General features: G+C 68.9%; 1 protein-coding gene across 6 annotated transcripts; it reads right to left on the bottom strand.

Moving 5' to 3' along the window:
* Window positions 1-1,824: 1,824 nt before the first annotated feature.
* CTBP1 (C-terminal binding protein 1) lies at window positions 1,825-25,602 on the bottom strand. 6 transcript variants are annotated; one of them, XM_072809757.1, is made up of 10 exons: window positions 25,450-25,602; window positions 17,647-17,841; window positions 15,955-16,109; window positions 8,997-9,141; window positions 6,980-7,186; window positions 5,340-5,554; window positions 4,039-4,169; window positions 3,520-3,647; window positions 2,987-3,104; window positions 1,825-2,764 (listed from the first exon to the last, which is right to left on the bottom strand). In XM_072809757.1, exons 2-10 carry the CDS (start codon window positions 17,651-17,653, stop codon window positions 2,578-2,580), a joined length of 1,293 nt encoding a protein of 430 aa, XP_072665858.1. In that variant the 5' UTR covers window positions 17,654-17,841; window positions 25,450-25,602; the 3' UTR covers window positions 1,825-2,577. The 6 variants fall into 6 exon arrangements, with proteins under 6 accessions (XP_072665858.1, XP_072665867.1, XP_072665878.1 ...); XM_072809766.1 differs by lacking the exon at window positions 25,450-25,602 and adding an exon at window positions 25,160-25,243; XM_072809777.1 differs by lacking the exon at window positions 25,450-25,602 and adding an exon at window positions 24,424-24,574.
* Between the last annotated feature and the right edge of the window lie 643 nt (window positions 25,603-26,245).

Here is a 26,245-nt window from a genome sequence, read left to right as displayed (position 1 = left end):
GTGTTTGCTGGAAAATCAATTCTGCAAACGCAGCTGAGAGCAGCTGGGGTGCAGCGGGTGCTCCGGGGGGGGGGGTGCAGGAAGGGCGGGGGCGTGCCCAGGTCACCGGGAGGGGGCTGCCAGGCCGCCCGGCCCGGCCCCCAGCAGGGTGGAGACGCCCCTCCGGCTGCAGCCCCACGGTGCCCCACACCCCCACGGGGGGGGGCTTCCTGTCGGGGTTCGGGCGTCGCAGCGCGGGCTGGCCTCCCTGAGGACCCCGTGTCCGTCCTGTCCGTCCGCCCGTCTGCAGAGCCTCCCGCAGGCAGCGCCAGCGCCAGCAGAGCCCGGCCCGCCCTCCGAAGGGTCCCGTCCGGCCACTTCCTAGTGCCCACGTCTCTAACCGACACAGCCAGAGGGTTTCCAGGTTTCTGAAGAAAGCCTTCAGCAGACGGGCTTGCACAGACGGGCTGGGACCTGGAGAGGCCCTGGTCCCCGTGTCCCGTGACCTCCCAGGTGCCCCTCACCCCGTCCCTGCTCCCGGGGGACACGACCCCCCAGGTGTCCCCGCGGTCCGTCCCCGCAGCAGCTGCACTGGCTTCGTAGGGCCGGTCACTCCACCTGCGAACAGGCTTCAAGAGGATTCTAGTCGGTGCTCTTTCCTTCAGGGATTTGGACTCCGCGTCGGCCCGTGAGCTGCGTTGGGAGGGCGCCCTCCGTCCCCCCCGTCCCCCCCAGGTCCGCGGAATTAGTTCCGTCTCCAAGTATTTGCCGAGACTCCGCTGGGAACCACCTCCGTCTGGGACTCTGGAGGAAGCGCACGCTCGAGGTCAGGTCCTAGAGCTGCTCAGCAGCCGCGCCTCCGTGGGTTTGGGCAGGTGGCTGTCCTCTCCGGGATTTCCGGCGTGTGACCTCGGGGCTGCCTCCCTGCGTCCGTCTGTCCAGCACACTTTGGTCCATTCTATTAATGTGTTCGAAGAGCTGACCGTTGCATGTGCGGCTCCTTCTGGGATTCGGCCCCATCTTCCATCTGTGACGTGTGACGTGGGCCCACCCGTCATGCAGCTGCCGGGGACACCTCTGGGGACATGGGCAGTGCTTCCTCCTCGGTTCCTGGTCCGTCGCCCCCGCACATCCCCGCGTGCCCCCGTTTTCCCCACCACGCGGGTCCCTCAGGGAAAAGGAATGAAGGCAAACGCCTGAAGACAGGCTGAGAACGTCCCAGAGTTGAGCGCAGAGGCAAACCCCGCGCTCCGGACGTGTGCGGAGATCTGGGAGGAGATCTGGGAGGACGGGCGCCAGTGGCAGGTGCTCGGCTGGGACCCCAGCCCCGCAGGACGGCGGCTCCCAACCCGCAGTCCTGTCCTGCAGACCCTGAGTGTGGCAACGCCAAGGCGTGTCCCCAGGAGCCCCCTCAGCGGTCACCGTCCACCGTGCTTTCCCCGCAGAGCGGGCAGGAGGCGGGCCAGCTATGCCGTGGGCCGTGCGGGGCGGGCGTGCAACGGGCGTCCAGGGGACTGTGAACAGGACACCCCGGTTTAGCCCTGAGTGGCCACGAGGGAGGGACCCCTGTGAAGCCGGCATCCCCGCAGCGTCCCGGAGCCCGCTCCTGCACAGGCCGCGGCACCCGCTCTGGTCGTGACCCCAGGCGGGCGGGGGTGGGGTGCACTGGTCCCCACAAACAGCGCGGCTCCCGCCCACACCCACACGGCCCGCCGCCTCCGGCCCCCCCAGGACCACTGCCCCGGGTGCCCAGGGCCGCCCGCTCCAGCCCCCGAGGCCACCAGGGCCAGGACAGAGACCCACGGGGGGCCGCAAAGCCACGAAACAGACGCTGGGCCTGCCGGCTCTTTCTGGGATTTTTATTTCTTTAAAATAATTCATACAAATGGTTACAGTCACAAACATGATTTTAACCAAAATATTGCTAGCCTACCACGTCAGCAGGACGGCACCCGCGCAGGCCGGGACGCTGCGCCCTCACATCCCCAGGACAGATGCCGACGGCCGAGCGCGCTGTGGGCGACGCGCACTTCTTGGAGCCACTTTGCGAAGCCGTCTTTGTTTGGAACAAGGGGATTCATGCCAAAATTAGGAAAAACAGCCGTTGTTTTGTTTTTCTAAATTATTCTAAAAATAAGACAAGCAGGTAGAAAAAACAATGCACTGAGTGGCGTAGAAAGAAAAACGGGAAGGATTCGTTGTCCTGAGAAGTTTGCCAACTGCCTCGTTCCGGGGCGCGGTCCCACACGAGGGGCGCCGTGTGACGCGGCCTGCTGAGTGTTCGCTCAGGCTCTCCTGCTGTTGACAGCTAAGCAAACAAATCCTCTGTAATGTTCTAAAGACTGTACACAGACGAGAACATTCATGATAGAATTAACTACTAACTTCTTTTGCTTAACGAGGACGCAAAGGACACAGGACAGCGGCTGGCCCTCGGGACGGGACAACTACAGCGGACGCGGGGAGGCCGGCGCCACCTCCCCCGCCCGGCGCCTGGACAGTCTCTGCAGCGCCGGGGCCACCGCAGGCGCCGCCTCTGCACACGCCGCTCCGAGGGCGCCGCCCTGCCCGCGCCGAGGCCGTCGAGCTCCGCCCGGGCTACAACTGGTCGGTCGCGTGGTCTCTATCTGCCTCGGGCTTGACGGTTTGGCCGGGAGAAGGGGCGTGGGGCGGGTGGGACACGGGGGGCAGGCCGTGGGACAGGGACATGGCGCTGGGGACGATGCCTTCGACGGCAGTGGGGATGCCGCTGGGGGCCACGCCCACCACGCCCGGCGGGTACCTGCTGGGAGGACAGAGGGCACGTGAGGCTGGCGGGGTCCCTTCCGTGGCCTCGGCCCAGGGACCCCCCCAGGCCTCGACTCCTCCCCGGCCTGCTGCTCCATGGGCTCTTCGCCTCACGCCTGGTGGCTCTGGCTCCCACAGCCCGGCCCCTGGTCCCCTGGGGCGCACACGAGCACGCGTTTCCAGGGGACCCCGTGTCCCCGCCCCCTCCACACCCGCTCACCTGTAGGCGGCCCCGTTGAGCTCAGGGTGCACTACGCCGGGGTCCATGCTGGCCCAGTGGGTGGCGGCGGTCAGGTGGTCCTTGTTGACACAGTTTTTCAGGCTGTCGGGGATGCGGCCTGGCATGTACGGTGGACAGAGAAGGGCCTGTCATGTGGCTGCCCCCAGCACTGTGGCAGCTCGGTGGCAGACACGGGCTGCGGTTCCGCAGCGGGGCTCCCCCTCCGCCTCTCCTCCCGGGACATAGCAGCTCGCAGCTCCGAGACTCCCCAGCCCAGGGGATGCCCCTCAGGGGCCCCCCACGTCTGCCAGCCCTGGGGACCTCGGGGAGCAGCAGACAAGGCCCAGCCCAGGTCCCCAGCTCAGCCAGCCGTCCGGCCCATGGGTGAGGGCACGGGGTGACCGTGAGTGGGCAGCGTGGGACACCCTCGGGGGACTCGGGGGGCTCGAGGGCTGTGCGGGGAGCCCCCCGGGGGACGCCTGCCGGGGCAGGTCCATCTCACGGCCTCTGAGGGAGGCTCGGGGCCACCTCACCTGTGATGGCCCTCCGGATCTCCCGGGCCGCCTCCTCTCGCATCTCGATGGACGCCTGCTCGCTGTACCAGGCCGCGTGGGGGGTGCAGATCAGGTTGGGAGCGTCCTTCAGGGGACCCTGGCTAAAGCTACAAATGGCACAAAGCGGTCAGGCTGGGGCGGAGGGAGCGTGACCCTGCCTGTGGCCACACCCCGGCCCCGCCACGGAGCGCTGGTCCCTGGAGCTGCGGGGCCCAGGCCCCAGACCCTCTCGGCAGGGCTGACGAGGGCTGCCCCTTCTGGGTCGAGGCCTCTGCAGACGCGGCCACACGGCTCGGCGCCCCAAGGCACCGCGTGACCGAGCCCTCGCCATCCCGCCTCCAGGACTGGCCACCTGCCCACTGGGCCCTGGTGGGGCTGGACACAAAGCCCAAGAACGGGACCTGGGGCCTGCAGACTGCGAGCGGGTGTGAGCGCGGGCGAGGGTGGGTTTGGGAGAGGTGGCATCCAGGAATCACCCAGGGCGCTGCCAGGAGGCACCTGAAGGGCTCAGATTCGTGCACGTCCAGGGCGGCACCCCGGATCCGCCCCTCCTTCAGGGCCTGGGCCAAGGCCTTCTCGTCGACCAGGCCGCCCCGGGCCGTGTTCACCAGGAAGGCGCCTTGTCGCATCTGGGAGGACACAAAAACAGCAGCACGTGAATCAGCACACAGGCCTCTCGGCTTGCGCCCACCCTGCCTGGGGACCGCACCCCGCCCAGAGGACCCCTGGCTGCAGTTGTGGGCTCTCCTGGCCCGGCCCCCCAGATGCACATCCCCCCATGGAAAGGATGTGGCGCCTCTGGGACACGGTGTGGCCCAAGCCCCTACCCCTGCACACAGCTGCGGAAGTGGGTTCAGGACCCTGTGATCCTGGGATGACGGACACAAAACCCAGAGACATGGTCTTCGGTGCAGTGGCCAGAGAGCCCTGTTCCCTCGGGTGGCAGCACCCGCTCGGTCCCCACGCAGCTTCACGTCCTCGGGCCAACGGTCCTGAGCCCCCCGGAACGCAGGCAGCTCCCAGCCCCACACCTGGGTCTTGGGGGTGCGCGGCTCCGACCAGTGCCCCAGCGCCACGCCTGTGCCTGCGCCCTCCCCAGCCCCACCCCACCGACTGGAGGCAAAGAGGAGCCCCGGGTGCCTGGGCTCATCCTCCGCGGGGCCACAGGGGCCAGGGGCAGACCCCGTGCGGGCACACACACACCCCCGCCGGGGACCCCGGAGCCCATGAGAGGCCACTGCTAGTTCCAGCTCCTGCCTGACCCAGGGCCACGCCTCACAGCCACGGTGTGACGCTGCCAGCCGCCATCTGTCTTTGCCCCGGAGACACGGCACTGAAGCGCCGCACGGGCACGCTCACTGCAGGACCCAGCCCGTCGGGTGCGGCGTGTGCCCTGTGTGTGGGGCCAGGAGCCCCCAGAACTCAGGAAACAGGCCCCTCAGTGCAGACGACCCCCAGCGGTGGAGCCCGCAGGGCAGGGAAAGGCACTTGCCGTGGGTCAAGAAACGGTGGCACGTGTAGAACTCCCACCATGACCCTAGCCGTGACCCTACCCTGACCTTAGCCGTGACCTACCCTGACCTTAGCCGTGACCCTACCCTGACCTTAGCTGTGACCTACCCTGATACTAGCCGTGACCCTACCCTGACCCTAGCTGTGATCCTACACTGACCTTAGCTGTGACCCTACCCTGACCCTAGCCGTGATCCTACCGTGACCCTACCCTGACCCTTGCCCCGACCTGGGGGTGCGGGTGTGGCAGGGCTGTGGACGGCGGGGGAGGCGGGGCAGGCGCGCACCTGCTTGACGGTGAAGTCGTTGATGAGGTGGTGGTTGTGCTCATTGAGCCCGCAGTGCAGGGTCACGCAGTCGCTGTGGAAGAGCAGGTCCTGCAGGGTGCTCACCCGCTGCAGCCCCAGCGCCCGCTCGGTGCCATCCGACAGGTAGGGGTCGTAGAAGAGCACGTTGAAACCGAAGGCCTTGGCCCGGAGCGCCACCGCCTGCCCCACGCGACCTGGCAGGGCGACACACCGCGTCACCGCGGGCCTAGCTCGGCGTGCAAGGCACAGCCCCGTGGGCGCCTGCATCCAGATGCCGAGTGCAGGGACACCCGCGTGGCCGTGTGGGGCCGGGACTCAGGGAGCGGGCGGGGGGCTGGAGGTGCTCCCCAGGGAGTGCGTGGGTGGGGCTGCCACTTCAGACGAGGGGCCCCGCTCCTTGGAGGGAGGGGGCCACAGGGGCTCAGAGCACCCCCGGGAGGAACGCACTGACCTGGACGCAGGACCAGCCTGCCCGGCCCCAACTCTCAGGGCCCCACCCCTCCTGCAGCCCCCGGGTGGCTGGAACGTCCCACGCACCTGAGGCGGCCCGAGCGGGCCGTGCGCACCGGAGGGCGTCCGCCAGAGGGGACCACCAGGCCCCAGGCCACGGCCCCGCCTGCAAGTGACCCCAGGTGAGGCCAGAGCACAGCAGTCCTGCCAATGCCACCCAAACTGCTAACCGGCGGCGTTGGGAGGTCAGGTAACAGCTGCCCCCGACATCCCGCACGGAGCGTCTGCCACGCAGCACGTGGGAACCCAAACTCCAAGCACCTTTAACATCCCCGAAGGGCGCCTGGGGGGGCGCACGCGACAGAGCACGCTCAGGGAGGAGTCTGGGATTCTCTCCCTCTGAGCTCCGCTGCTCGCGCTCTAAGTAGCCACAACCTTGAAGGGAGCAGTCGCTGGACGCACTGGACGGGGGCTCTGGCTAAGGCGCCGGCGCAGCCGCGCTGAAATGGGGCCTCCTGGCTCTTGACGACACTGCCGGCTGAGGTCAGGTGCCCCCCCACCCAGGGGAGGGGCACAGCGCCCCGGGGGGCCGTGCGTCCCCTCCAGCAAGGCGGGAGCTGTACCGAAGACAGGCCTGTGCCTCGTGGGCACCTTGCACTCACGCACGTGTGCGCCTGGCTCGAGAACACCCCAAGTGTCCTATGGTTCTCCTGCTGCAGAGCCGGTGGGGTAGGGGCGGGGAGGGCACGGGGGCCAGTAGGGGGCAGGGTCCCGTCCACACGGGGCCTCCCAGGTGGATGGAGCCCGAGCTCGGAGCGACACGCGCCCACACACAAGGCAGAGAAACAGAACTCACAGCTGCCTGCGCGCCGGGTGAGCAGCTCCCCCCGGAGCAGGGCTGAGGGCCACCTGGCCCTCACCTGAAGGCCACGTCCACTCAGCCACAGGGTGCCACAGGGTACGGGTGGGGGAGGCGTGTCAGCACAGGGAGCACAGGTCAGCGTGTGAGTGGGCAGGCACGACTGTGCAGAGGCACGTGACTGGTGAGCACCTGTGTGACCCACAGCCGGTGTTCCCGGGGCAGAGAGGACTCGGCCCTGCGCTGCCTCGGGGCGGGGGGGGGGGGGGGGGCGCCCAGCAGCACAGCCACAGGGCTTCCGCTAACTCACCGAGTCCTATGATGCCCAAGGTCTCCCCGCGGATCCTGGCGGCGCCGGAAGCCACTTCCCGGATCTGCTCCACGCTCTGCACCCGCGTGCCTTCCCGCAGCGCCTGGTGCAGCCAAGTGGTCCTGCGGTACAGGTTGAGGATGTGGCACATGGTGGAGTCGGCGGTCTCCTCGACAGACGCCGCCGGCACGTTGCAGACAGCGATGCCTGGGAACACAGACGCGCGGGCGAGGTCACCAACGCCAGTCCTGGTGCTTCCCCCAAGACGGGCCGCAGAAACGTCCCCATGTAGGCCCGCCTGCGGGTCCAGCAAGTAGGCGGGACGGGACAGGCGAGGTCACCCAGGCAGGTGCCAACACCCGGGTCTCCCTGCCTGCACCATGGGCCACCTGACCGCCAGCTCACAGCCACGCAGGCCCCACCCCTCCTGCTTTCCTCGGCCCCCAGGCCATTTGGGACCTGGCTTTGGACGGAGTGGCCCTGTCCTCACAGCCCCACGGCCCCCACCGCCCCTCAGCAGCCCTGCGGAGTGAGCTGAGGCTTCTCTATGCCCAGCACCTCCGCGCTTCTACCCACCTCTCCCGAGCCTGGCCCCTCCCGCCTACCTATCCTGCCCTGCCGCCTCCTCGCCCCTGCCCCTGTGACTGCACAGTGCTTCCCGGGGACTGGTCACCTCCCTGCCGAGGGGAGGGCGCCTACCGGTTCCTTGCGCTACCCTAAATGCCAGGATGATGCCCAACACGTGAACAGGGCTTTGTGAGAGGGCCCAGAGCGGATCCTCCACTCCCTTCTGGAAACATCTCAGCCCACCGTGAACACAAGAGATGGGGAGCAGGAGGACCAGGTGACAGGGACACCATCCCCTAGATCTGGGGACACACGGCCAGGGTGACCACAGGGCATGGCCCTGATTGTCCCTGGTAGAGGAACAGAGCCCAGCCTGTAGAATCACAAGACAGGACAGACTCGGGGAACAGGGATAAAGCCCCCCGGGAGTCCCCGGGGCAGAAAGCATCCAGGCTGTGGTCAACTCTGCTGCAGGGGCCTTTGCTGGGGATGCAGCCTGGGGACGGGTGACAGTGGGGCGGGAGGGCTCCATCATGTGAGCCAGCAGAGGGCACGAGGGTCCTCGCGAGAGCAGAATAAACCGAGTCTGCGGTAGACGCAAATGGCAGGCCGTTCTGACCCCGGTTCTTCAGCTGCACCAGGGGAAAGGACTGGCAAGACCGGGCATGGGGAGGGTGGGGTCTGTGTGTGCAGCTGCGTGCCCTGCTCATGGGGGGGTCACCCCTGCAGCCACGTGCCCTGTTCATGGGGGGTCACCCCTGCAGCCACGTGCCCTGCTCATGTGGGGGGCGTCACCCCTGCAGCTGTGCGCCCTGCTCATGAGAGGGGTTCATCCTTGCAGCCGTGTGGCCTGCTCATGTGGGGGGGTCACCCCTGCAGCTGTGCGCCCTGCTCATGGGGGGGGTCACCCCTGCAGTTGCACACCCTGCTCATGAGGGGGGTCACCCCTGCAGGTGTGCACCCTGCTCATGGGGGGGTCACTCCTGCAGCTGCCTGCCCTGATCATGGGAGGATCACCCCCTGTAGCTGCGCGCCGACATGGGGGGGTTGCCCCTGCAGCTGCGCACCCTGCTCATGGGGGGGTCACCCCTGCAGGTGTGCACCCTGCTCATGGGGGGGAGGTTACTCCTGCAGCTGCCCGCCCTGATCATGGGAGGATCACCCCCTGCAGCTGCACCCTGCTCAAGTACCATCTCCCCTCCCCAGGCGCGGGGAGGAGGTCAGAGCACGTGACCCCTACAAAGTTTTCTGAGAGAGCCGGTTTGACTGGGGAGTTTGGGGGGGGGCCTGAACCCTGAAAGATGCTCACAAGTGACCTCCAACCAAATACGGGCCTGCAAGGGAATCCTTGGTGTAAAGCAAAACCAAAGGACGAGAGGAAAGCTGAGGAGAACGCGCCGAAGAAGCAACACCACAAGTCGCAAAAGGGAGGAAACACCCGGCGTCCTACCTAAATCCCCAGCTGACTTGATGTCGATGTTGTCGAATCCGCTGCCGATCCTGACGATGATGCGCAGAGCTTTGAACTTCTCCAGGTCCTCCCTGGTCAGCGTGATGGTGTGGTACATCAGCGCCCCCACCGCCTCGTTCAGCACCTGCCGGCGGAGGGGCCACGCGGTCAGGGGCCGGGCCCCGCTGGGGAGCTGCAAACGTCCCCCCGAAACCGCCCCCCCCGCCTCCGCTGTGTGCTGGGGACTGCGGACATCCTAGGGCAGCAGCCACTGCTGTGACATCCGAGGGGACCGCAGGGTGACCTGCTGGCTCTGCGCTCAGACCCCCAAGCAGCCCGAGGCCGCGCCCCCGGAGAGAAGCGCTGGGCAGGGCGGGTAGGAGGCTCGCCTTCCGCGTGGACACCAGGCAAACAGGAGCGCAGGAGGACACAGCCTCGGAACCGCAGGGCCCGCCGGGGCGCGGACGGCACGCACACGGGTCGGAGCCGGGGCCCGGGTCAGCCCGCTTCGCCACGGCCCCATCTGCGCCCACACGCAGGCCCTGACGCTGCCCACGCGTCTCCGGGCCTGGCTGCCGTTCGTGAAGCCCCAGGAGCAGGTCAGTGTCCTGTCTCCCGAGTTTGCACAACGTGGGCCGAGGCGCTACTGTTTGCAAACCGCCCAACCGGGGCGACCTCTGGGAAGCGGGGGCTCCAGCCCCGCCCCGCCCCGCAGGAACCACAGCTGCAGCTCTGCGCAGGTGCGGACAAGACCTGGACGGGAGGGCACGCCCCCCGCAGGGCCAAGCGCACGGAGACCACGCCCCCACAGGCCACGCCCCCGCAGGGCCAGGCTCGCAAGACCACGCCCCCCGTAGGGCCAGGCCCGCACGGGCCACGCCCGCGCAGGGACCACACCCCCACAGGACCCAGCAATGCAGACCACGCCCCCCGCAGGGCCAGGCCCACAAGCCACGCCCCCGCAGGCCCCAGCAATGCAGACCACGCCCCCTGCAGGGCCAGGCCCGCACAGGCCACGCCCCCGTAGGGCCCAGCAATACAGACCACGCCCCCCGCAGGGCCAGGCTCGCACAGGCCACGCCCCCGTAGGGCCCAGCAATACAGGCCACGCCCCCGTAGGGCCCAGCAATACAGACCACGTCCCCCGCAGGGCCAGCCCTGCATGGGCCACGCCCCCGCCGGGCCAACCGCACGCAGACCACGCCCCCTCAGGGCCACGCCCCACAGGCCCCAGCAATACAGACCACGCCCCCGCAGGGCCAGGCCCGCACAGGCCACGCCCCCGTAGGGCCCAGCAATACAGACCACGTCCCCCGCAGGGCCAGCCCCGCACGGGCCACGCCCCCGCCGGGCCAACCGCACGCAGACCACGCCCCCTCAGGGCCACGCCCCACGGGCCCCAGCAATACAGACCACGCCCCCGCAGGGCCAGGCCCGCACAGGCCACGCCCCCGTAGGGCCCAGCAATACAGACCACGTCCCCCGCAGGGCCAGCCCCGCACGGGCCACGCCCCCGCCGGGCCAACCGCACGCAGACCACGCCCCCTCAGGGCCACGCCCCACAGGCCCCAGCAATACAGACCACGCCCCCGCAGGGCCAGGCCCGCACAGGCCACGCCCCCGTAGGGCCCAGCAATACAGACCACGTCCCCCGCAGGGCCAGCCCCGCACGGGCCACGCCCCCGCCGGGCCAACCGCACGCAGACCACGCCCCCTCAGGGCCACGCCCCACGGGCCCCAGCAATACAGACCACGCCCCCGCAGGGCCAGGCCCGCACAGGCCACGCCCCCGTAGGGCCCAGCAATACAGACCACGCCCCCCGCAGGGCCAGGCTCGCACAGGCCACGCCCCCGCAGGCCCCAGCAATGCAGACCACGCCCCCGCAGGGCCAGGCGCGTGCACAGCACCCCAGCTGGTGCCTCCTGACCCTCGAGGCCTGCAGGTGGGCGCCACAGCCGGGCTGTGGTCAGGGGTGGGGAATGCCTGGCTCCCGGGGCTTTGTCCCAGGTCCAGGAGGGCAGCCCCGTGAGTGGTGCCTTCCAGGGCGTGATCCGCAGAAGTCGCGCACGGACCTCAGCCAGACGCCGGTGGGTGCCTACGGTGTCCGGTCTCCAGGCCCAAGGGCCGGGGACCCAGGATGGTCCAGGCGCACGGAGCCTCACAGCCGAGGGCCGGGGTTGTCCTTCCCTAGGGGACGCAGAGCAGCCTTCCTATCGAGGACACCTCCCACCCAAGGGCATGCGCTGGCTGCTGGGCACCGCAGCCCGGCGTCCGCCACGCTGCCCTCCTCCAGACTGAGCTTCTCGTGCTGGCTCTGGGTGTCCTGGCCGGCGAGGGACGCCAACAGCAGGCCATGGTGACCTTGAACCCCAGGATGAGGAAGGCAGCGAGAAGTGGTGCCCAGGACAGCCTGGACTCGGGGCTGATGTGAGAGGCACAGTAGGGGTCCTGCGTGGGGTGCAGGGCCCATGGGGAGGCTGCTGACTGCTCCTCTCATCTGCTTCTCTACAGCAGCTGAGCTTGTCGGACAGAGGGCAACCCAAAATACAGACCATTCCAAGGCTGGCCAACGTGGCCCGGGGCACGTGCCCACAGGGACCCCACACGGGCCAAGGGGGCGCGGGCTGGCTGGGCCTTCAAGGGACTGCAAAGTGCCGCTGGCCCCTGCTCCTGTTCCTGCACTGAGCGTCCTGGGGATCTCTGCTCCTGCAGGCAGGGAGCTGCCCACGTCCTGACGCCTCCCCCTGGACTCCCAGGACGTCAAGGCTGCATGTACTCCCACTCCCTGCCTGGCCCGTGGGGTGGGTGAGGACCCTCGTGCGACAGCCAAGTAGTAGTGCTGTGCACGGGGAGCACACAGGGAGGGCTTGGACGGAGCGGGGAGGGCAGACCTTGCCACCCTGTGCTGAGCTGCGTGGACCGGAGAGGAGGGTAGCCTCGGACACAGCTGTGCCCTGGAAAGAGGACAGACGCATCCAGGGACAGATGGACTGTGGAGGGGGAGGCTGCAGGGTGAGTCTGAGTCTTGGGCCTGGGCACCCAGATGCATGCACGGGCCTCTTCCTGGGGTGACCGGGCAGAGGCACTGGCCTGGGGACAGGCGGGGAGGAAGAGTGTCCAAGCACGGGCAGGTGTGTGTGCCCACGCCTGAGCCCTGAGCCATGGCAGGACGCAATCGCATCACGACTGTGACTGTGCCTGCTCCGTCCCAGCGTGGACAAGCCAAGACGCATGCCAAGTTCCAACTGCTGGGGTGTCTGGGCTGCTCCGCTGTTGGCTGTGCTGCCATAAAAATCCACAATTTCGGGGATCCCTGGGTGGCTCAGCGGTTTGGTGCCTGCCTTAGGTCCACAGCGTGGTCCTGGAGTCCCGGGATTGAGTCCCACGTCAGGCTCCCAGCATGAAGCCTGCTTCTCCTTCTGCCTGTGTCCCTGTGTCCCTGTGTCTTTGCCTCTCTCTTTCTATATATATATCTATCATGAATAAATGAATAAAATCTTAAAAAAAAAAATTCCACGATTTCCTGGAGGTCGGTCCTCGGAGCTGGAAAGCAGTGGGTCCATTGGAGAAGCCTCTGAGAGGGTGTCGGTGTGGCAGCCGGCTGCACCCGGGGGGCCGTTCACCCACTGGCACCCACTTCACGACGCCCAGCAGGGCAGAGTTTGAGATGCTGCGTGTGATGGACACAAACTGGCCATCTGTTACCTTAGTCTCAACGTGCCTGAGTGTGACCTACTGACGTTTCTTAATAAATTGGTTTCATGTCCGATTCCTTTTTCTACTGAGCAGCTGTAATCACGTGGTGCCCAGCGAGGCGTTCTCAGGGCAGAGACCACCCCGGCTCAGGGCTGCCCAACCGCCCTGGGAGGACCGGCTCGGCTGCAGGCCTGCACACAGGCAGCTCCGTCCAGGGGACCCAGGCCTGGGCCACCGCACTCCTGTGGCCAGCCCCGAGCTCCTCTCCAGGGGGCTGCTCACGCCCCGTCAGGACTGCGGAGTGGCTGGGATCCCGCCAGGCATCACATGGACTCCCAGGGAGGTGGTCTGCGGGGGGCCCCCAGGTGTTCACTCACGTCACCACGTGCCAGCTGTGACCAAGTTTGTCAGGCTTGAGGACCTGACCGCGTCCTCACCCCAGAATGGAGTGCCACGGGGCCAGTGGCAGCAGGGCGGGGGACTCAGTGGGCAGCTCGCGGAGAGAAGCCAAGGCCTACTGCGCCGCATCGGGGCCTCGCTCCTGCCCCTCACACACAGGTGCCCGATGCACAAGGTTCCGGGACTTCTGCACACCTGACTTTCTAGGACCACACCGAGGGTGTGGCTCGTTTTGTGCGGCTGCGGCCAGAAAAGCTCAGCAGTGGCCTAGTGCCTCCAACACACTTCTGTGTGGTTCCAGGGGGGCCTGTGCCACCGCCGTGCGCAGGCCTGGAGGACAGCAGAAGTGCCAAGCCCCGGCAAAGCCCGCGTGGCCGTGGCTGTGGCCCTGGTGGAGCAAGAGCGTCGCCGCCCACATGGTGCCCCCCTCCTGCTGTCGGGGGGCATCTGAGCATCCGCTGTCCAGCCTCCGGCTCTGGCAGGTACTGTCCCCACCCGGCCACTTCTCACGTGCTTTGTCCTGACATTGCCACGTGACTGCTTCTGACCGTGCCCCCACAAACAGCCCCGTGTTCTGCAGGACACACCTCCGCCTCGTCCTGACTGTGGGGTGGGAAACACATGCCCCCCAGCAGCTCCCCTGATGCTTCTGTTGGGACACCTGCCTGCGTGTGGCTGTGCCAGGGCTCCCTCCCCGCGTTCCCTCCCCTCTCCACCTGCTCACGGCCCCGGTGAGGCCGACCCTGGCCCGACACTCTGCTCAGAGTCACACTGACCCTGCTGCCACCCCGTGCCGTCATGCGGGTCAAATCTTGTCTGCATGCTCCCCTCACGTCTCCTGGCCCAAGCACCTCCCTCCTGGGACTGGGCGCCTTGCAGCTGTATTTCCCACGTCCTTCCTATCTTCCCGGACATGTCCCCAGTGCTGCCTTACTGTCCCCTGGCCCTGGGGGCCCCTGCTCTGGGCCGGCTGACAGCGCCATCCCACCCACAAGCCCCTGTTCTCACGAGCGCCCCTTCCTCCGCAGGTGCCGGTCTTCAGGGCTCCTGCACTTTGGTCAGATACACAACGCTGCGCCGAGAACTGCTTTCCCTGGGAGATGTGAAGCAGCCCGCGACTCTTTGTAGCTAATGGCCCCCCACCTCCGGCATCAGGGTAACGTGCTCCTTGAACAGCAGAGCATCCTGTGGGCCCAACACGCGTCCTGGGTTCACACCAGGAGAGCCAGAGTGTCCACTGAGCTCTGGAAGGTTCCTTCACCACATGGCTGTAGTAATAGCATGGTGTCTCCTCCACACTTAGCACCCGGCGTCCAGCTAGTTACGAGGCAGAAATCCCTGATCCATGGTGATGTGCTGTCTCTCCCTGAGTTGAAGCCTGCAGACAAGTGGTCCAGGGCCTGTGTCAGCTCCACAGCCAGCAGGGCCCAGGGCTCCCATCCTATTTTTCAGCTATTCCCAAACACGGTTTCTCTTGGGTTCCAGGTGGCTGCCCAGGCTCCAGCCATTGCGTTTGGTTTCCAGCCAGCAGAAAGAGAGAAGGTGGCTCTGCACACAAAGCCTGGTGGCTCTTCCTGGTTGGACTCGGTCACCTGGCCACACCTGACAGCCAGGCTGGGGAAATGGGCCGCACGGTGCACCAGGCCCGAGCTCCTGGATCTGCGCAGCTCCACATCTTTGCCCGGAGGCCTGGACTGTGGCTTCTAAGCTTCCTGTCAGTTTACCGTTTCCAGTTGCCTGTTTGCACCGGTGAGTGCCCCCCGGTGCTGGGAGGGCGCCTTCCCCCGCCGCGCTGCTCGTCCGCGTGCCCCTCGGGTCGCCAGGGCGCTCCGTCCCATCCCTTGGGAGCCTCTGGCACCGGGGGTTTTCTCGGCATGCTCAGGGGGGGTGGCAGTCGCCGACACACGGAGGCCCAGCCCGACCCTCCCCGGGGTCGGACTGCACATCTGGCTCTTAGCTAACCTCCGATCATTTTGATCAGTTATGATCTTAAAGGAAAACATCCGTTTAGTGTCACTTTTCAGATTTATTCTCAGAACCTGCTTTAATATCGCTCAGGCTGCTTCAACACTTCTGTCTGCCGGTCTCTCGCTCCCGATATTGCTGGGTTTTTAATATTTTTACTTTGAAACCCTTTAAGATCCACAACAAGTGGCCAGAAGCTGCCCTCCCAGCCCTGCTCCGGGGCACAGCAGGCTCCGGTCACCCAGCCCCGCCCCGTGCAGGGCGGCCTGCAGAGCTGACCCCCGCACCCCCCCGCACTACAGCCCCGGGCCGCTGGGAGCGCGCCAGCCATGTGCACGCGCAGGATGCGGGGAGCCTGCGGGCTTCGCGCCTCTGGGACCCGCGGCACGTGCTTGTGTCCCCCTCCCCCAGCGGCACCCGGCCTGAGACTTCGGTCCCCGGGAGCCGTCTGGGCCTCAGCGTCGAGCCCTCTGGTCTTCTGGACGCTCCTGCAGCTGCTGCATCCCTCTGCGAGGCTCCGAGCTCCACCTTCTCTCCCTGCCGGTCCTGGTACCCCGAGACACCCGCGCCATCCCCGGGCAGGCCTGGTGACGCCGCTAGCGGGCTGGATGCCGGCGCTGGGAGGGTGCAGCTGCGTGGCCCAGCCTGCGATGCCCTCGCTGGCCAACATGGGCCCCAGGCGATACAGCTCGTCGGCCACATCCACGGCCCCAGGCTCCACTTCCTGGCAACAACTGGTTACAACGGCAGCGGCTCAAGGTGCGGCGGAGGAACCCTGTCCCCACCTCTGATGCCGCGGGCAATGATGGCCACAGCCTGGGGCTCAGGCGCCACGGAGGCGCACAGCTGAGGGACCCTCCTGCCCTCCTCGCTCCCACGAGCACCCCGCGCCATTACCTTCTCGTGGATCTCCTGCGTGGACTGGGCATCACAGAAGGCCACCGTGGCCACGTCCTTCAGGATGGGCATCTCCACCGTGCAGTCCCGGCCGTCGAGCAGCGCCACCAGGGGCCGGGGATGCATGGGCCCATTCATGATCGGGGGTCGGACGCCTGTGGAGACAGGAGTGCACGCTCAGCTCCCACGGTGGCCACGGCTGAGACCTCGCTTCCCCTGCCATCCACCGCCCCCACAGCCTGACGCAGGCAGGCCCTGAGAATTCTACGTGTCCACGCACCTGGATTTTGTCAAGCCTGAGTAAAAAAAAAATCTCCATGAAAAGCAAACCAGTGTTTGCTACAGCTCGCTGACCCCCAAACGAAAGTGGACCCCTGCTGAGCAGCATCACCCCCAGGGCCTCGGGGTCCCAGGCACGCGTGGAGGCATTGGGGCCTCCACCATCTGACCCCGGAACACGCAGACTGCAATGTAACAGGTGTCACGACAACACCCACGGCTCCCAGTCCACGGCAGCGCTGAGACCGCCCGGAAACCCTGCCAGCACCATCCCCCATGCCCGGCATCACCTCATTTGCAGGTTTGAAAGGAGACACAGAGGCAGGGAAGGGGTGAAGCACTGAACGCAGCCAGGGCCCCTGACCGTCTCACGACAAGAAGACTTAGAATCACTAAAAGCTCCTTCCATATAGGAGGTCACCGGGCCTCATCCTGGGCTGAGGCGGACACGAAGGCCTCCAGGTGACACCCATGGCAGCCGCCAGTGGCCCTATCCACCCCCCAGCCCCAACGGCCTCAACAAGACCCGTCCCAACCGGTGCACAGGCAGCTCTGGCGCAGGATGAGAACCAGGGGTGGGGCTGGGCCGCGGGGGGCCCAGAGCCCAGGAGGGAGCCACCCCCACGGGCGCACTTCTCCACCGCCCACGCAAGCGGCCAAGACGCAGCAGCCCTGCTGGGTGCAGGGCAGGGTCCGCGAGGCCCCAACCCCTCCCCGGCGCTCCCCGCAGTCCCCTGTGAGCTTCTTCCTGCCACCCGCGGGGTGCCGGGCCCACGGCACGGCTCACCTCTCCAGCTTTACCCGGAGGACGGCGAGGCCTCAGGGCCCTCATGTACCTGCGCCAAGGGGCTTATGGTCACGGCCGTCAGCACCCCGCGCTTGTTTCTAAGGGACGGGCCGTCACGCCGCGCGCCGAGCTCCCGCCCTCCAAGTTCCTGAGGCGACAAGGCAGGCTGTGGAGCGCCGACGCGACGGCGCCTCCCGCAGGAGCACGCCAGGGCCCGCGGGCAGCAGGGAGGGGATCCTGTCCGCGGGCCTGCCGGGCAGCAGCGCCAGGGCCCCAGCTCACTGACACCCCCTTGCCCAGGGAGGCACTCGCCTCCCGACCCACGGCCGGCGCCGGAACAGGACTTGGGTTTGCGTGGTAACACCCTAGCCTGGCACGGAGTTCATGGGAGGACGACCAGAACCAGCCCAGTGCTGACCTGAGGCCTGCCCACCTGGGACCCCCGAGGCCCCCCCGGCTCCACCGCCCGTGGGGCTTCACGGAGGCCGCACACCGTGGGGCGTCACTGTCCTGATGCGCCGCACCGGCCGGGGCACCTGGGCCGTCCCAGCCAGAACGGACAGCCGCTCCGCGGGCACCGAGGGACGGGCGTCCAGCTGCTGCGCGCTCCAGGAGCCCCTACCAACCTGACATTTCTTAATATGGGCTCGGCTTCCACGACCATGAATTCGACTTTTCAAAGCGTTTTATCTTCAGAATCCCCAGGCAGAACCGCGTCTGTCACTGGATCCTCATCCCACGTCTTTAATTGTCTTGAACCAAAGCTCCTAGGCTCCTGATCCTCGGCGACCACTGAAGCCTGTGCCGGGGTCAAAGTCTGACTAAAAAACACAAGAGACATGTTAAAACACCATCGAGGGCCAGCTACAGCTCACAGATGCCAAAGGCCCACAGGCGAGGCTTCTCCCCACATCCTTGCCCCTGGGGGGACCTGCCTGCAGGCGGGCGCGCGGCCGGCAGAGGGGACGGCTGGGCGCAGCGGGGACGCAGGTGCAGCGGGAGGCTGACTCTGAAGGTCCCTCCGCGTCCTCGGGCCGCCGTGCCAGCTCCTACTCACACTGCCGACAGCCTCCCCGGCCTCCGTGACGAGGCCGCCAGGAGGGGAGGCCCGGGGGTGCTGGCTGGGACACGGACGCCACTTCCCCGCCCCCGCACGCGGGCCCCACAGGCACTTGACCCGACACAGCTCCCGTGAGACTTGAGGTCACGTGCGTGGGTCGCACACCTTTCTGGAACAGGCTGAGGTCTCAGGCCCCGGGAGCGCTGGACCCACCCTGAGCACGTGGCCCTCTGTGCATGGGGACCACAGCGGGGCTGCCCGGAGGCGTGGCCAGGCCGCACACCATGCCCTTGACGTCATCCGGCCCTCGGGAGGCCCAGCGCAGAGCAGGAGCTCCAGGGGGTGGGGCCACGGGGGACGGGCCTGCTGCAGGGATGGCCTGTGGCCCCTGGAACCCGTGGTGGATCCCCCTTCCAGACGCTTGCACAGCGAGGGCAGGCGTCCTGCATCCTGTCCGTGGGCCTGGGCCGTGCCAGCCGGCCACGCTCCCCTCGGGGTGCGGACCTCCGTCCCTGCCGAGTGGTGGCCTGGGCTCCACGGTGCAGAAGGCAGCCTGGCCTCCCTGAAGCTGTGGCCAGGCCAGGGCTGGGTGGGCCTGCTGTGAGCAGACGGGCTGGGACGGTCCACCGCCCGGGCCTCATGGACTGAACGCCTCCCCCGCCGATTCCCTCTGCGGGTTTCAAGCCCACACGCTGACCCCGCGTAACCAGCTCCCAGGTCGCGGGGACACTGAGCCTGGGAAACACAGGCTTTCCGCCAGGGAAATGGGGGGGCCCCTGGTCAGAGAGTGCTGATGCCACAAGGTGGGAGATCAGGGTCGCGATGACCACGGGCCCACATGGAGCCAAGTCTCCTTAGTCCCGAGAGGCCTCTACCTGGAGCCCTCACCCACACCGGCCACTGCCCGTGCCAGGAGTCTGCTCCCCGAGGACAGACCCTGGCCAAGCCACACCCGTCTCTGCTGTGGGGGACACAGCTGCCCCTTACCCAGAGATTGGGAGCTGCCCTTGGCGACGGCACCAGGGCCCCTTTCTCCTTGGCCCTCTAGGCTCAGCTGAGAGTCCTGCTCGGGGCAGTGGGAACAGCAGGCAGGCGGCTGGGTACCGTGGGCAGGGGCCAGGCGGTGACAGGCTGGGGGCCAGGGACCTGGGGGGTGGTGGGCTGGGGGCCAGGGACCGGGGCAGGGGGCTGGGGACCCGGGGCAGGGGACAGGGGGTGGTGGGCTGGGGACCCGGGGTGGTGGGCAGGGGGTGACAGGCTAGGGGCCAGGGACCTGGGGGATGGTGGGCTGGGGGCCACGGACCGGGGCAGGGGGCCGGGGATCCGGGGCAGAGGACAGGGGGTGGTGGGCTGGGGGCTGGGGACCCAGGGCAGGGGACAGGGGACCCGGGGCAGGGACGGGGGGTGGTGGGCTGAGGGCCAGGGACCTGGGGTAGGGGGCGTGGGGGCCAGGAGGTGGTGGGCTGGGGGCTCGGGACCCAGGACAGGGGCCTGGGGGTGGTGGGCTGGGGACCTAGGGCAGGGGGCTGGGGGTGGTGGGCAGGGGGCCAGGGGGCCAGGAGGTGGCAGGCAGCCAAGGGCAGGGACACACTCCGCCCGGCCAGGCCCACCCCGGGGCTGCAGGACACAGCACCTGAACCTCGTCACCGGCTCGCAGCCTCACGACCCCCAAAGGAAACCGCACGTGACCCCCCACGTTCTGCTCCGTAAGGAACATACCCACTGAGCCACAGAACGAGATGTCGCTCTCCCCTTACAAGCCGGGAGGGTGGCACTGAGGACACTCAGGGACCCTCGGTGACTACGCCCTGCTTCTCTCCATGGTGGGGGGGGCAGGCCCGGTCAGGGGTGTGGCTGCACGGCCCCCCTCCCCCAGACACGAGCCTCCCCCGCGACCTTGACCTTCACAAGAGGAGCAGGGTACGAGCAGCTGGGTGCGGGCCAGGGGCCACCTGGCTCCCCAGCGTTGGCCTCCTGGGAGCCAGTACTCCCCGGTGCCCGCTGCCGGCGAGGGTGACTTGTGCCCCGGGGCCGTGACCCCGCAGCCCAGGTCCGATCCCCTGCCGCGTTCCCCCATAGCCCAAGGAGCGGTCCATGCAGACTCCAGCCGGCGGCCACCAAGGGCGGGGGGCAGGGCCCGAGCGCGGGGGCCGCCAAGTGAGCAGGGGTCCCGGCCCTGCTGCTGTGGCCAGTCTGCGGTTTTCTTCCTAAAGCTAGAGGAGCCAGCGTGGGTCCCCAGTGGGACCGTCCTGGGCGGCGAGGCCCTGGGCAGACCGCACTCCTGCACACCTCGGCCACGGGCCTGGCGCCGTGTCCACGCGGGTCCCCGCAGCCCCGCCAAGGGGACGGGACCCTCAGGCGCTCCGAGCGGCCTAGGCTCAGCTCTTCTGTGAAAACGCTGTTTCGCGGAGGCCCCGCTTTGCCCACACCCGGCCGAGGTGCAGACGCCTAGAGCGGCCCGTGGGCCAGGGCGGCGTGTGCCCACCCAGGGGTGCGTTGGCAGGCGCGGGGCTCAAAGGCCAGGCCGCGGGTCCCAGGCCGGATGCGGGGGGAGCCCGAGCCCAGGCCAGCAGCAGCAGCGCAACGGGGAAAAGCCCCCAGGGAGGGACCCCCAGACGCCGCGAGGCCCAGGCTGGGGGGCATCCGTGCCGTGGAAACCCCAAACTCCATCTTGTTCCTGGAAACGCCACGTGGGAGCCCCGCTGAGTGACCTCAATGCCCAGAACGAGTGCAGAGGCCACATGGACAACGGGGGGCGGGGGGGTGGTGGCAGAGGGCGGGCGAGAACGCGCAGGCGCGGGTGGGGTCAGGGCCCCAGACTCGCGGCACACCGTCCGCCAGCGGCAGGACTCCCCCCGTCATCCCTGACGGCTCTGCCGGGAAAGGTTAACTCACACAAACTAAAAGACGCTCGTCAGGACGTAGTAAAACAAAAAGATGGTGAAATTAAGGAGATGCTACTGCAGGATGTAAAGTGCCTGAACCCGTTTGAACTGCCCAGCGCAGGTCCAGGGCATCCTGGCGAACAGCCCGGGGGCGGCAGGTGGCAGTGAGGCCGGGTCGACGTGTGCCCCGCCACCAGGACGACCAGTCACGGGACAGCGAGGGGGCGCTCCTCCTCCAGGGCAACGAAACCCGTCACCCACGCGAGGACACCAAGAAAGCGTGTCCAGCCATCTCCTGCTCGTTCACAGCCAGAGCCTCACGGCCAGGGCTTCCCCGGCGGAGGTGCTCCCGCGGAACCCAGGGCCGCCCGCGCTCCCCACACGCCGGCCCACACGCCTGCAGGCGGCCAGGCGGGGTGTGCCCACGGCTGCCCGCGTCCCTCCGCCCTGCCCCACGATGACCCACACAGGGCTCCGGAGCATCGGGGTGGGGCTGGGGTGGGGTCTCGGCCTCCCCCTCCCCAGAGCGCACGGGGCTCCAGGGGCCTGACCGCGGCGCTGCCCCTGCACTTGCCAGTGCTGAGCACTCCGGGCTTCTGCGTCCCTCCCGATGTCCCACTGCTGTCGTTGGCAGGAGGGTGAGCAGGCCAGCTCAGAGGGGCTCCCGTGGGCACCCCGCCACCTGGTGCAGACGGAACCCCGACAACCACCCTGGCGCACACATCTGCTCCGTCCCCGGTGATACACTGTGCTCCAAGAGGTGGTGGCTCAGGCCGGGGTGCCACACGGGGGTGGCATCCCCGCAACTCAGTGAGGCGGTGGGGGACGCGGCAGTCAGCACGGCCTGGGGGCACGGGGCACCAGGACCCACTGGGCTGCAGCGGCCGCCACCCCACGGGCCCCGCACAAAGGGCACAGGCCAGCCCGGGTGGCTCGCGTAACTCCAGGTGGGCAGTCGGCAGGCCCGAGCGCACCACAGCCATCACCCGCAGCACAGGGCCCCGCAGCAGGCCGCGACCCTCTCGGCACCACCTTCGCCATCTCCCCGGGAGTCTCAGGGCCGACAGGTGTCGGGGCGGGGTCTCCTTGGCCCCCGTCGGCCCACTGACCACTAGGCCGGCCTCCTGCTCCCCCGGGCCCAGGACAGGGTGTTGCTGGCACACTCTGGGGACACCCCGGGCCCCTCACAACAGCTCCCTGGCATCCGGGGCAGCGGGAAGCCAGGGGTGGGGACTGAGATCCTGGCCACCCGAGCTGCTGGCGTTCGCGCGGCCCCCCGTGGCTGACCAGCATCCCACCCTCAGCCCCAGAGCTCTCTGTGAGTGCTCCCTGCCGCCTCTCCAGGCGCACACGCTAGGCCACCTCCCGCCTGCCCGGGACCCCTCCCAGGACACCGCAGCCCTCCCCAACACACCAGGGCTTCAGAAACTAGGCCCGGAGCCCGTCAGACCCCAAGGTCCCCTGCCCCAGCAGGCTGTGCATATCCAGCCCTGACCACCACCTCCCCAGAAGAGGCTCCCTCCCGCCCCCCCGCTGTACTTAAGCAGCCCTTCCCCACTCGGGCCCAGCACAGCCAGCTGGTGGCAGTGAGGCTCCCCTCGGCTGCCGGCTGCCCGTGGTCTGGAGGCCTCCAGGGGGCAGGGTCTGCGTGAGTGCCAGGCACCCCGAGGCCAGCGGCCACACTGACTCCAGCAGGACAGACCCACGCACCACACCGTGTGGTCCCCCAACTCATTGTAAACCAAACAGGCGCCCGCTCCCCCACATGTGCTGCAAAGGCACGTTCTCGTCACCGAGACTCTGCCTCCCACACAGTCCTCTCTCGCGCCCTGACACGTGTCCTGCTCGCTCTGTGATGCTCCAGGATCCCACAAACAAGAACCCTGTCCTCGTGCAGAGAACACTGGTTGGGGACCCAAGGAATGTCACCTCCCTGCCCTCCCGCACACGACGTTCAGCAGCTGCTGCGGGGCGACCCCATACGGGGACACGTCCTCTAGGGCAGGCCTCGCACATCAGACTCAAGGACTGGCGGCCGGACGAAGCTGCTGTGGGCACCGAGCCTGCCTCCTGACAGGCCAGAGTCCAAGCCTGGGGAGGGTCCAGAAAGCAGCCCCCGCCCCACCCGCTGACCCCCTGGGATTTCTTCTCCAAGGTCCCAGGTTCCAGTCCTGCCAGGTGCCCACCGTCCTCCCAGCCTGTCTATGGCCAGGCTGCAGGGCTGGCAGGGATGTGAGGGACCCCCACCCTGAGGGTGACACAGGCAGAAACAACTCAGCACTAAGAGCGCCTGTGAGCTCTGTGGTTGGGTGGAAAATGCCCCCCCACCCTGCCCCGCCAGGTGTCCTGCAGCTCGTCTGGGCAGACAGGCGAGGGCCCCAGGCCAGCGTGCAGCCCGTGGCTGATCCGCAGTGAGCTCCTGGAGTCCCCTCTGGGAACCCGAGGCAGGTGTATTGTGGACTGCCCCCCGAGCCTGCCATGGGTCCTCCTTCGTGCCCCTGGTCTCAGGAGCCAGGAGTCTTTGAGGAGGCTGTTGCCACAGGATAAAAAGCCTGCACAAGCCTTCGACTGGGTCCTCTGCGCCCAGGAGCCGCGGGCGGCCAGCAGCAAGCTGCACTCCAGCTACTCAGACTGGGCAAGGCCCCAAGGACACTGGCATAGGGCGCTCCAGGGGCAGGCGAGATCGTGGCAGAGAAAGCCCCATCACGGCCCAGCTCTCTGCTCATGACCTGCTGGCCCCTTCCACCGGGCCGCTGGGGAGCCAAGGCCAGGCCACCTCTGAAGCCCAAGGGCCCTTCTCCGGCAGAGGTGCCTCCCCCGCACTAGGGTTCCACCGGCCAACCTCTGACAGCTCACCCGATGGCCCAACCTCGGGTACTAACCACAGAAGGGGCTGCTGCAGCCTCCCAGAGCTCGGGGTCGCAGCCTGCTGTGCCCCCAGCACCCCCGCCCGCGTGTCCTCAAGCTGAAGGGACCGAAAGGGAAACCCCAAATGCAGCCAGGAGAGAGGCTCAAGGGCTGAGACTGGTCACCCCAGCCACGAGTCCATTTCTCAGAAACGCAGAGGGAAGAGCAAGCCGTCCGGGTGGGACAGGCTGGAACTGCACAAACAGCCCCACGGAGGCTGAAGGGTACACGCCTGCGCGCGGCAGACACAGACTAACCCCGAGCGCGTCCCCCCAAGGCCTCGCGGAGGCCCACATGGAAGCACGTGCTCAAAGCCGGTGACCACAAACACCGCGGCGAAAAGAAACCCAGAAAGGCAACGGGGCAGAGCGCCCGGCAGGCAGCGCTGGGAGCCGCAGGAGGGGGCAGACCGCGGGCGGGCGGGCGGGCGGGCGCGGGCCCGGCACTGCGGCTCACCCTGAGCTCCCGGGGCGCGGGGAAGGCCGAGTGCCCGCGAGCCAGGGGCAGCGCCGGCGGCCGCGGGGGCCCTCGTCCTCACGCGGCATCCTCACCTCGGGCACGCAGAGCCGCGACGCCGGGTCCCCGCAGCCGGGGCGCCCGCACCGCCCGCGGGGTGCGCCCTGCTGGGGCCCAGCTGCTGCCGAGCTCTTCTGCGTGATCCTGCCCCGACGGAACCGCTGCCCGGCGGCTGGGGCGGTCCCGGGAACGCGCGGCGCGGACGCCCCCCGCCTGCCGCCCGACCGTCCCGCTGCCCAGGCGGGCGCCCGTGAGGGCCGGTCCTTGGCCGCTCGTCCGGGCCCGCGCAGCCACCGCCGCGTCGGCCCCGGCTTCCTCCCTGCAGGTGGGCCCGTCACGGCGCCCGCGGAGGCCGAGGGGAGGCCGGCAGGAGGCAGGAGGGCGGCCGGGCAGGCGCTCCCGCGGCGCGGGCTCGGGGACGGCGCGGCTGCAGGGCCGAGCCGGGACCCCCGGGGCCGGCGGCGCTCGGGCGCGGGCAGGTGGCGCGGGCAGGTGGCGCGGCTGCCGGCGGCCGTCCTCGTCCCGGGCGAGCGGGCGCGGGGGCGGGGGCGCCGGGGGCGGGCGCGGCGAGGCCCCGGGGCCCGGGCGGGGCGAGCCCACGCGACCAGGAGGCCGGGCCGGCCCCACGCAGGGCGCACGCGGGCCGGACGCAGGGGGCCGGGCCGGCGGGGGGGCCGTGGGGCCGCCGGGGCCGGACGCCGGGCGCGCCGCGGCTGTGGCGGGGCCTGGCCTGGGGGGTCGGGGGCCGAGCGCGGCGCCCCTTTGTGTCACCTGCGCGGGCGGCGGCGGCGGTGGCGGCGGAGGAGGAGGAGGAGGCGGAGGCGGCGGCGGCGGCGGCGGCGGCGGCGGCAGCGGGCGGGGCGGGCGTGACGGCGGCGCCTGCGCACGCGCACTCGCACGCTGCGGCTCGCGCACGCGCACGGCGCCCCGGCCCCGCCCCCGGCGGCGCGCGGAGGCCGGCGCGCACGCGCACTCGCACACAAAGCCGGGGCCCGCGCGCGCCCGCCCGCCCCGCCCGCCGCCCCGCCCCCGCGGCCGGAAATGCGCGCGCGCGGCCTTACCGAGCGGCAGGCCCTTGTTGAGCAAGTGCGAGCTGCCCATTGAAAGGCGCGGGCGGCCGCGGGCCCCGACGAGTCCGGCGCGCTCCGCCGCGAGCCCGGCGCGTGGGGCGGCCTGGGCGCCGTCCGCTGCTCCGCCCGCTCGCCTGCGCCCGGGCGCCGCCGTGCCGAGCCGCGCCGCGCCGCGCCAGCAGCCGCTCCACCGGGCGGGGACAGGCGGCGCGCGCGCGGGCGGGGCTTCCGGCCCGGCGGCCTCCTGTTTCCAGGCGCGAGCGCCGCGCAGCACCACGCGGGCGGCTGCAGGCCGGGCCCGCCCGCCCCGCCCGGCCCTCCCGCCCGCCGCGCCTGCTCACACCTGCCTGCATCCGCACAGGTCCCGCCCCGCACCCCCGCGCGCGCACGCACGCACCTGCCCCGCAGCCCCCGGACCCCACCTGCCCTGCACCCGCACACGCACCTGCCCCGCAACCACCAGGCCCCACCTGCCCCGCGGGCGCGCTCACACACGCACACTCACCTGCTCGCACCCGCACCTGCCCCGCGCCCACCCACACGCACCTGCCCTGCACCCGCATATGCACCTGCCCCGCACCCACCCGGCCCCATCTGCCCTGCACACACACACACACACACACACACACACACACACGTGCACCTGCTTGGCACTCACCAGGCCCCACCTGTTCCACCTCCGCGCGTACACCTGTCCTGCATCTGCGCACGCGTACACGCCCCCCCAACCTGTCCTACACAGGTACCTGCCTCACACCGGCACAGCCACAGCCATCTACACACTTTC

Source organism: Canis lupus, chromosome 2 (assembly GCF_048164855.1).
Source record: "Canis lupus baileyi chromosome 2, mCanLup2.hap1, whole genome shotgun sequence".
Classification (NCBI taxonomy): Eukaryota; Metazoa; Chordata; class Mammalia; order Carnivora; family Canidae; genus Canis; species Canis lupus.
This window is presented reverse-complemented; position numbering and strand designations above follow the sequence as displayed.

What these genes read in the sequence shown, in the direction of transcription:
- CTBP1 (XM_072809740.1), bottom strand. Translation starts at nt 25,489, where the DNA reads ATGGGCAGCTCGCACTTGCTCAACAAGGGCCTGCCGCTCG. An exon ending in GATCCGGAGGGCCATCACAG is followed by an intron (nt 3,105 to 3,519) that starts GTGAGGTGGCCC and finishes CGTACATGCCAG; the next exon opens with GCCGCATCCCCGACAGCCTG. An exon ending in CTCAACGGGGCCGCCTACAG is followed by an intron (nt 2,765 to 2,986) that starts GTGAGCGGGTGT and finishes CTGTCCTCCCAG; the next exon opens with CAGGTACCCGCCGGGCGTGG.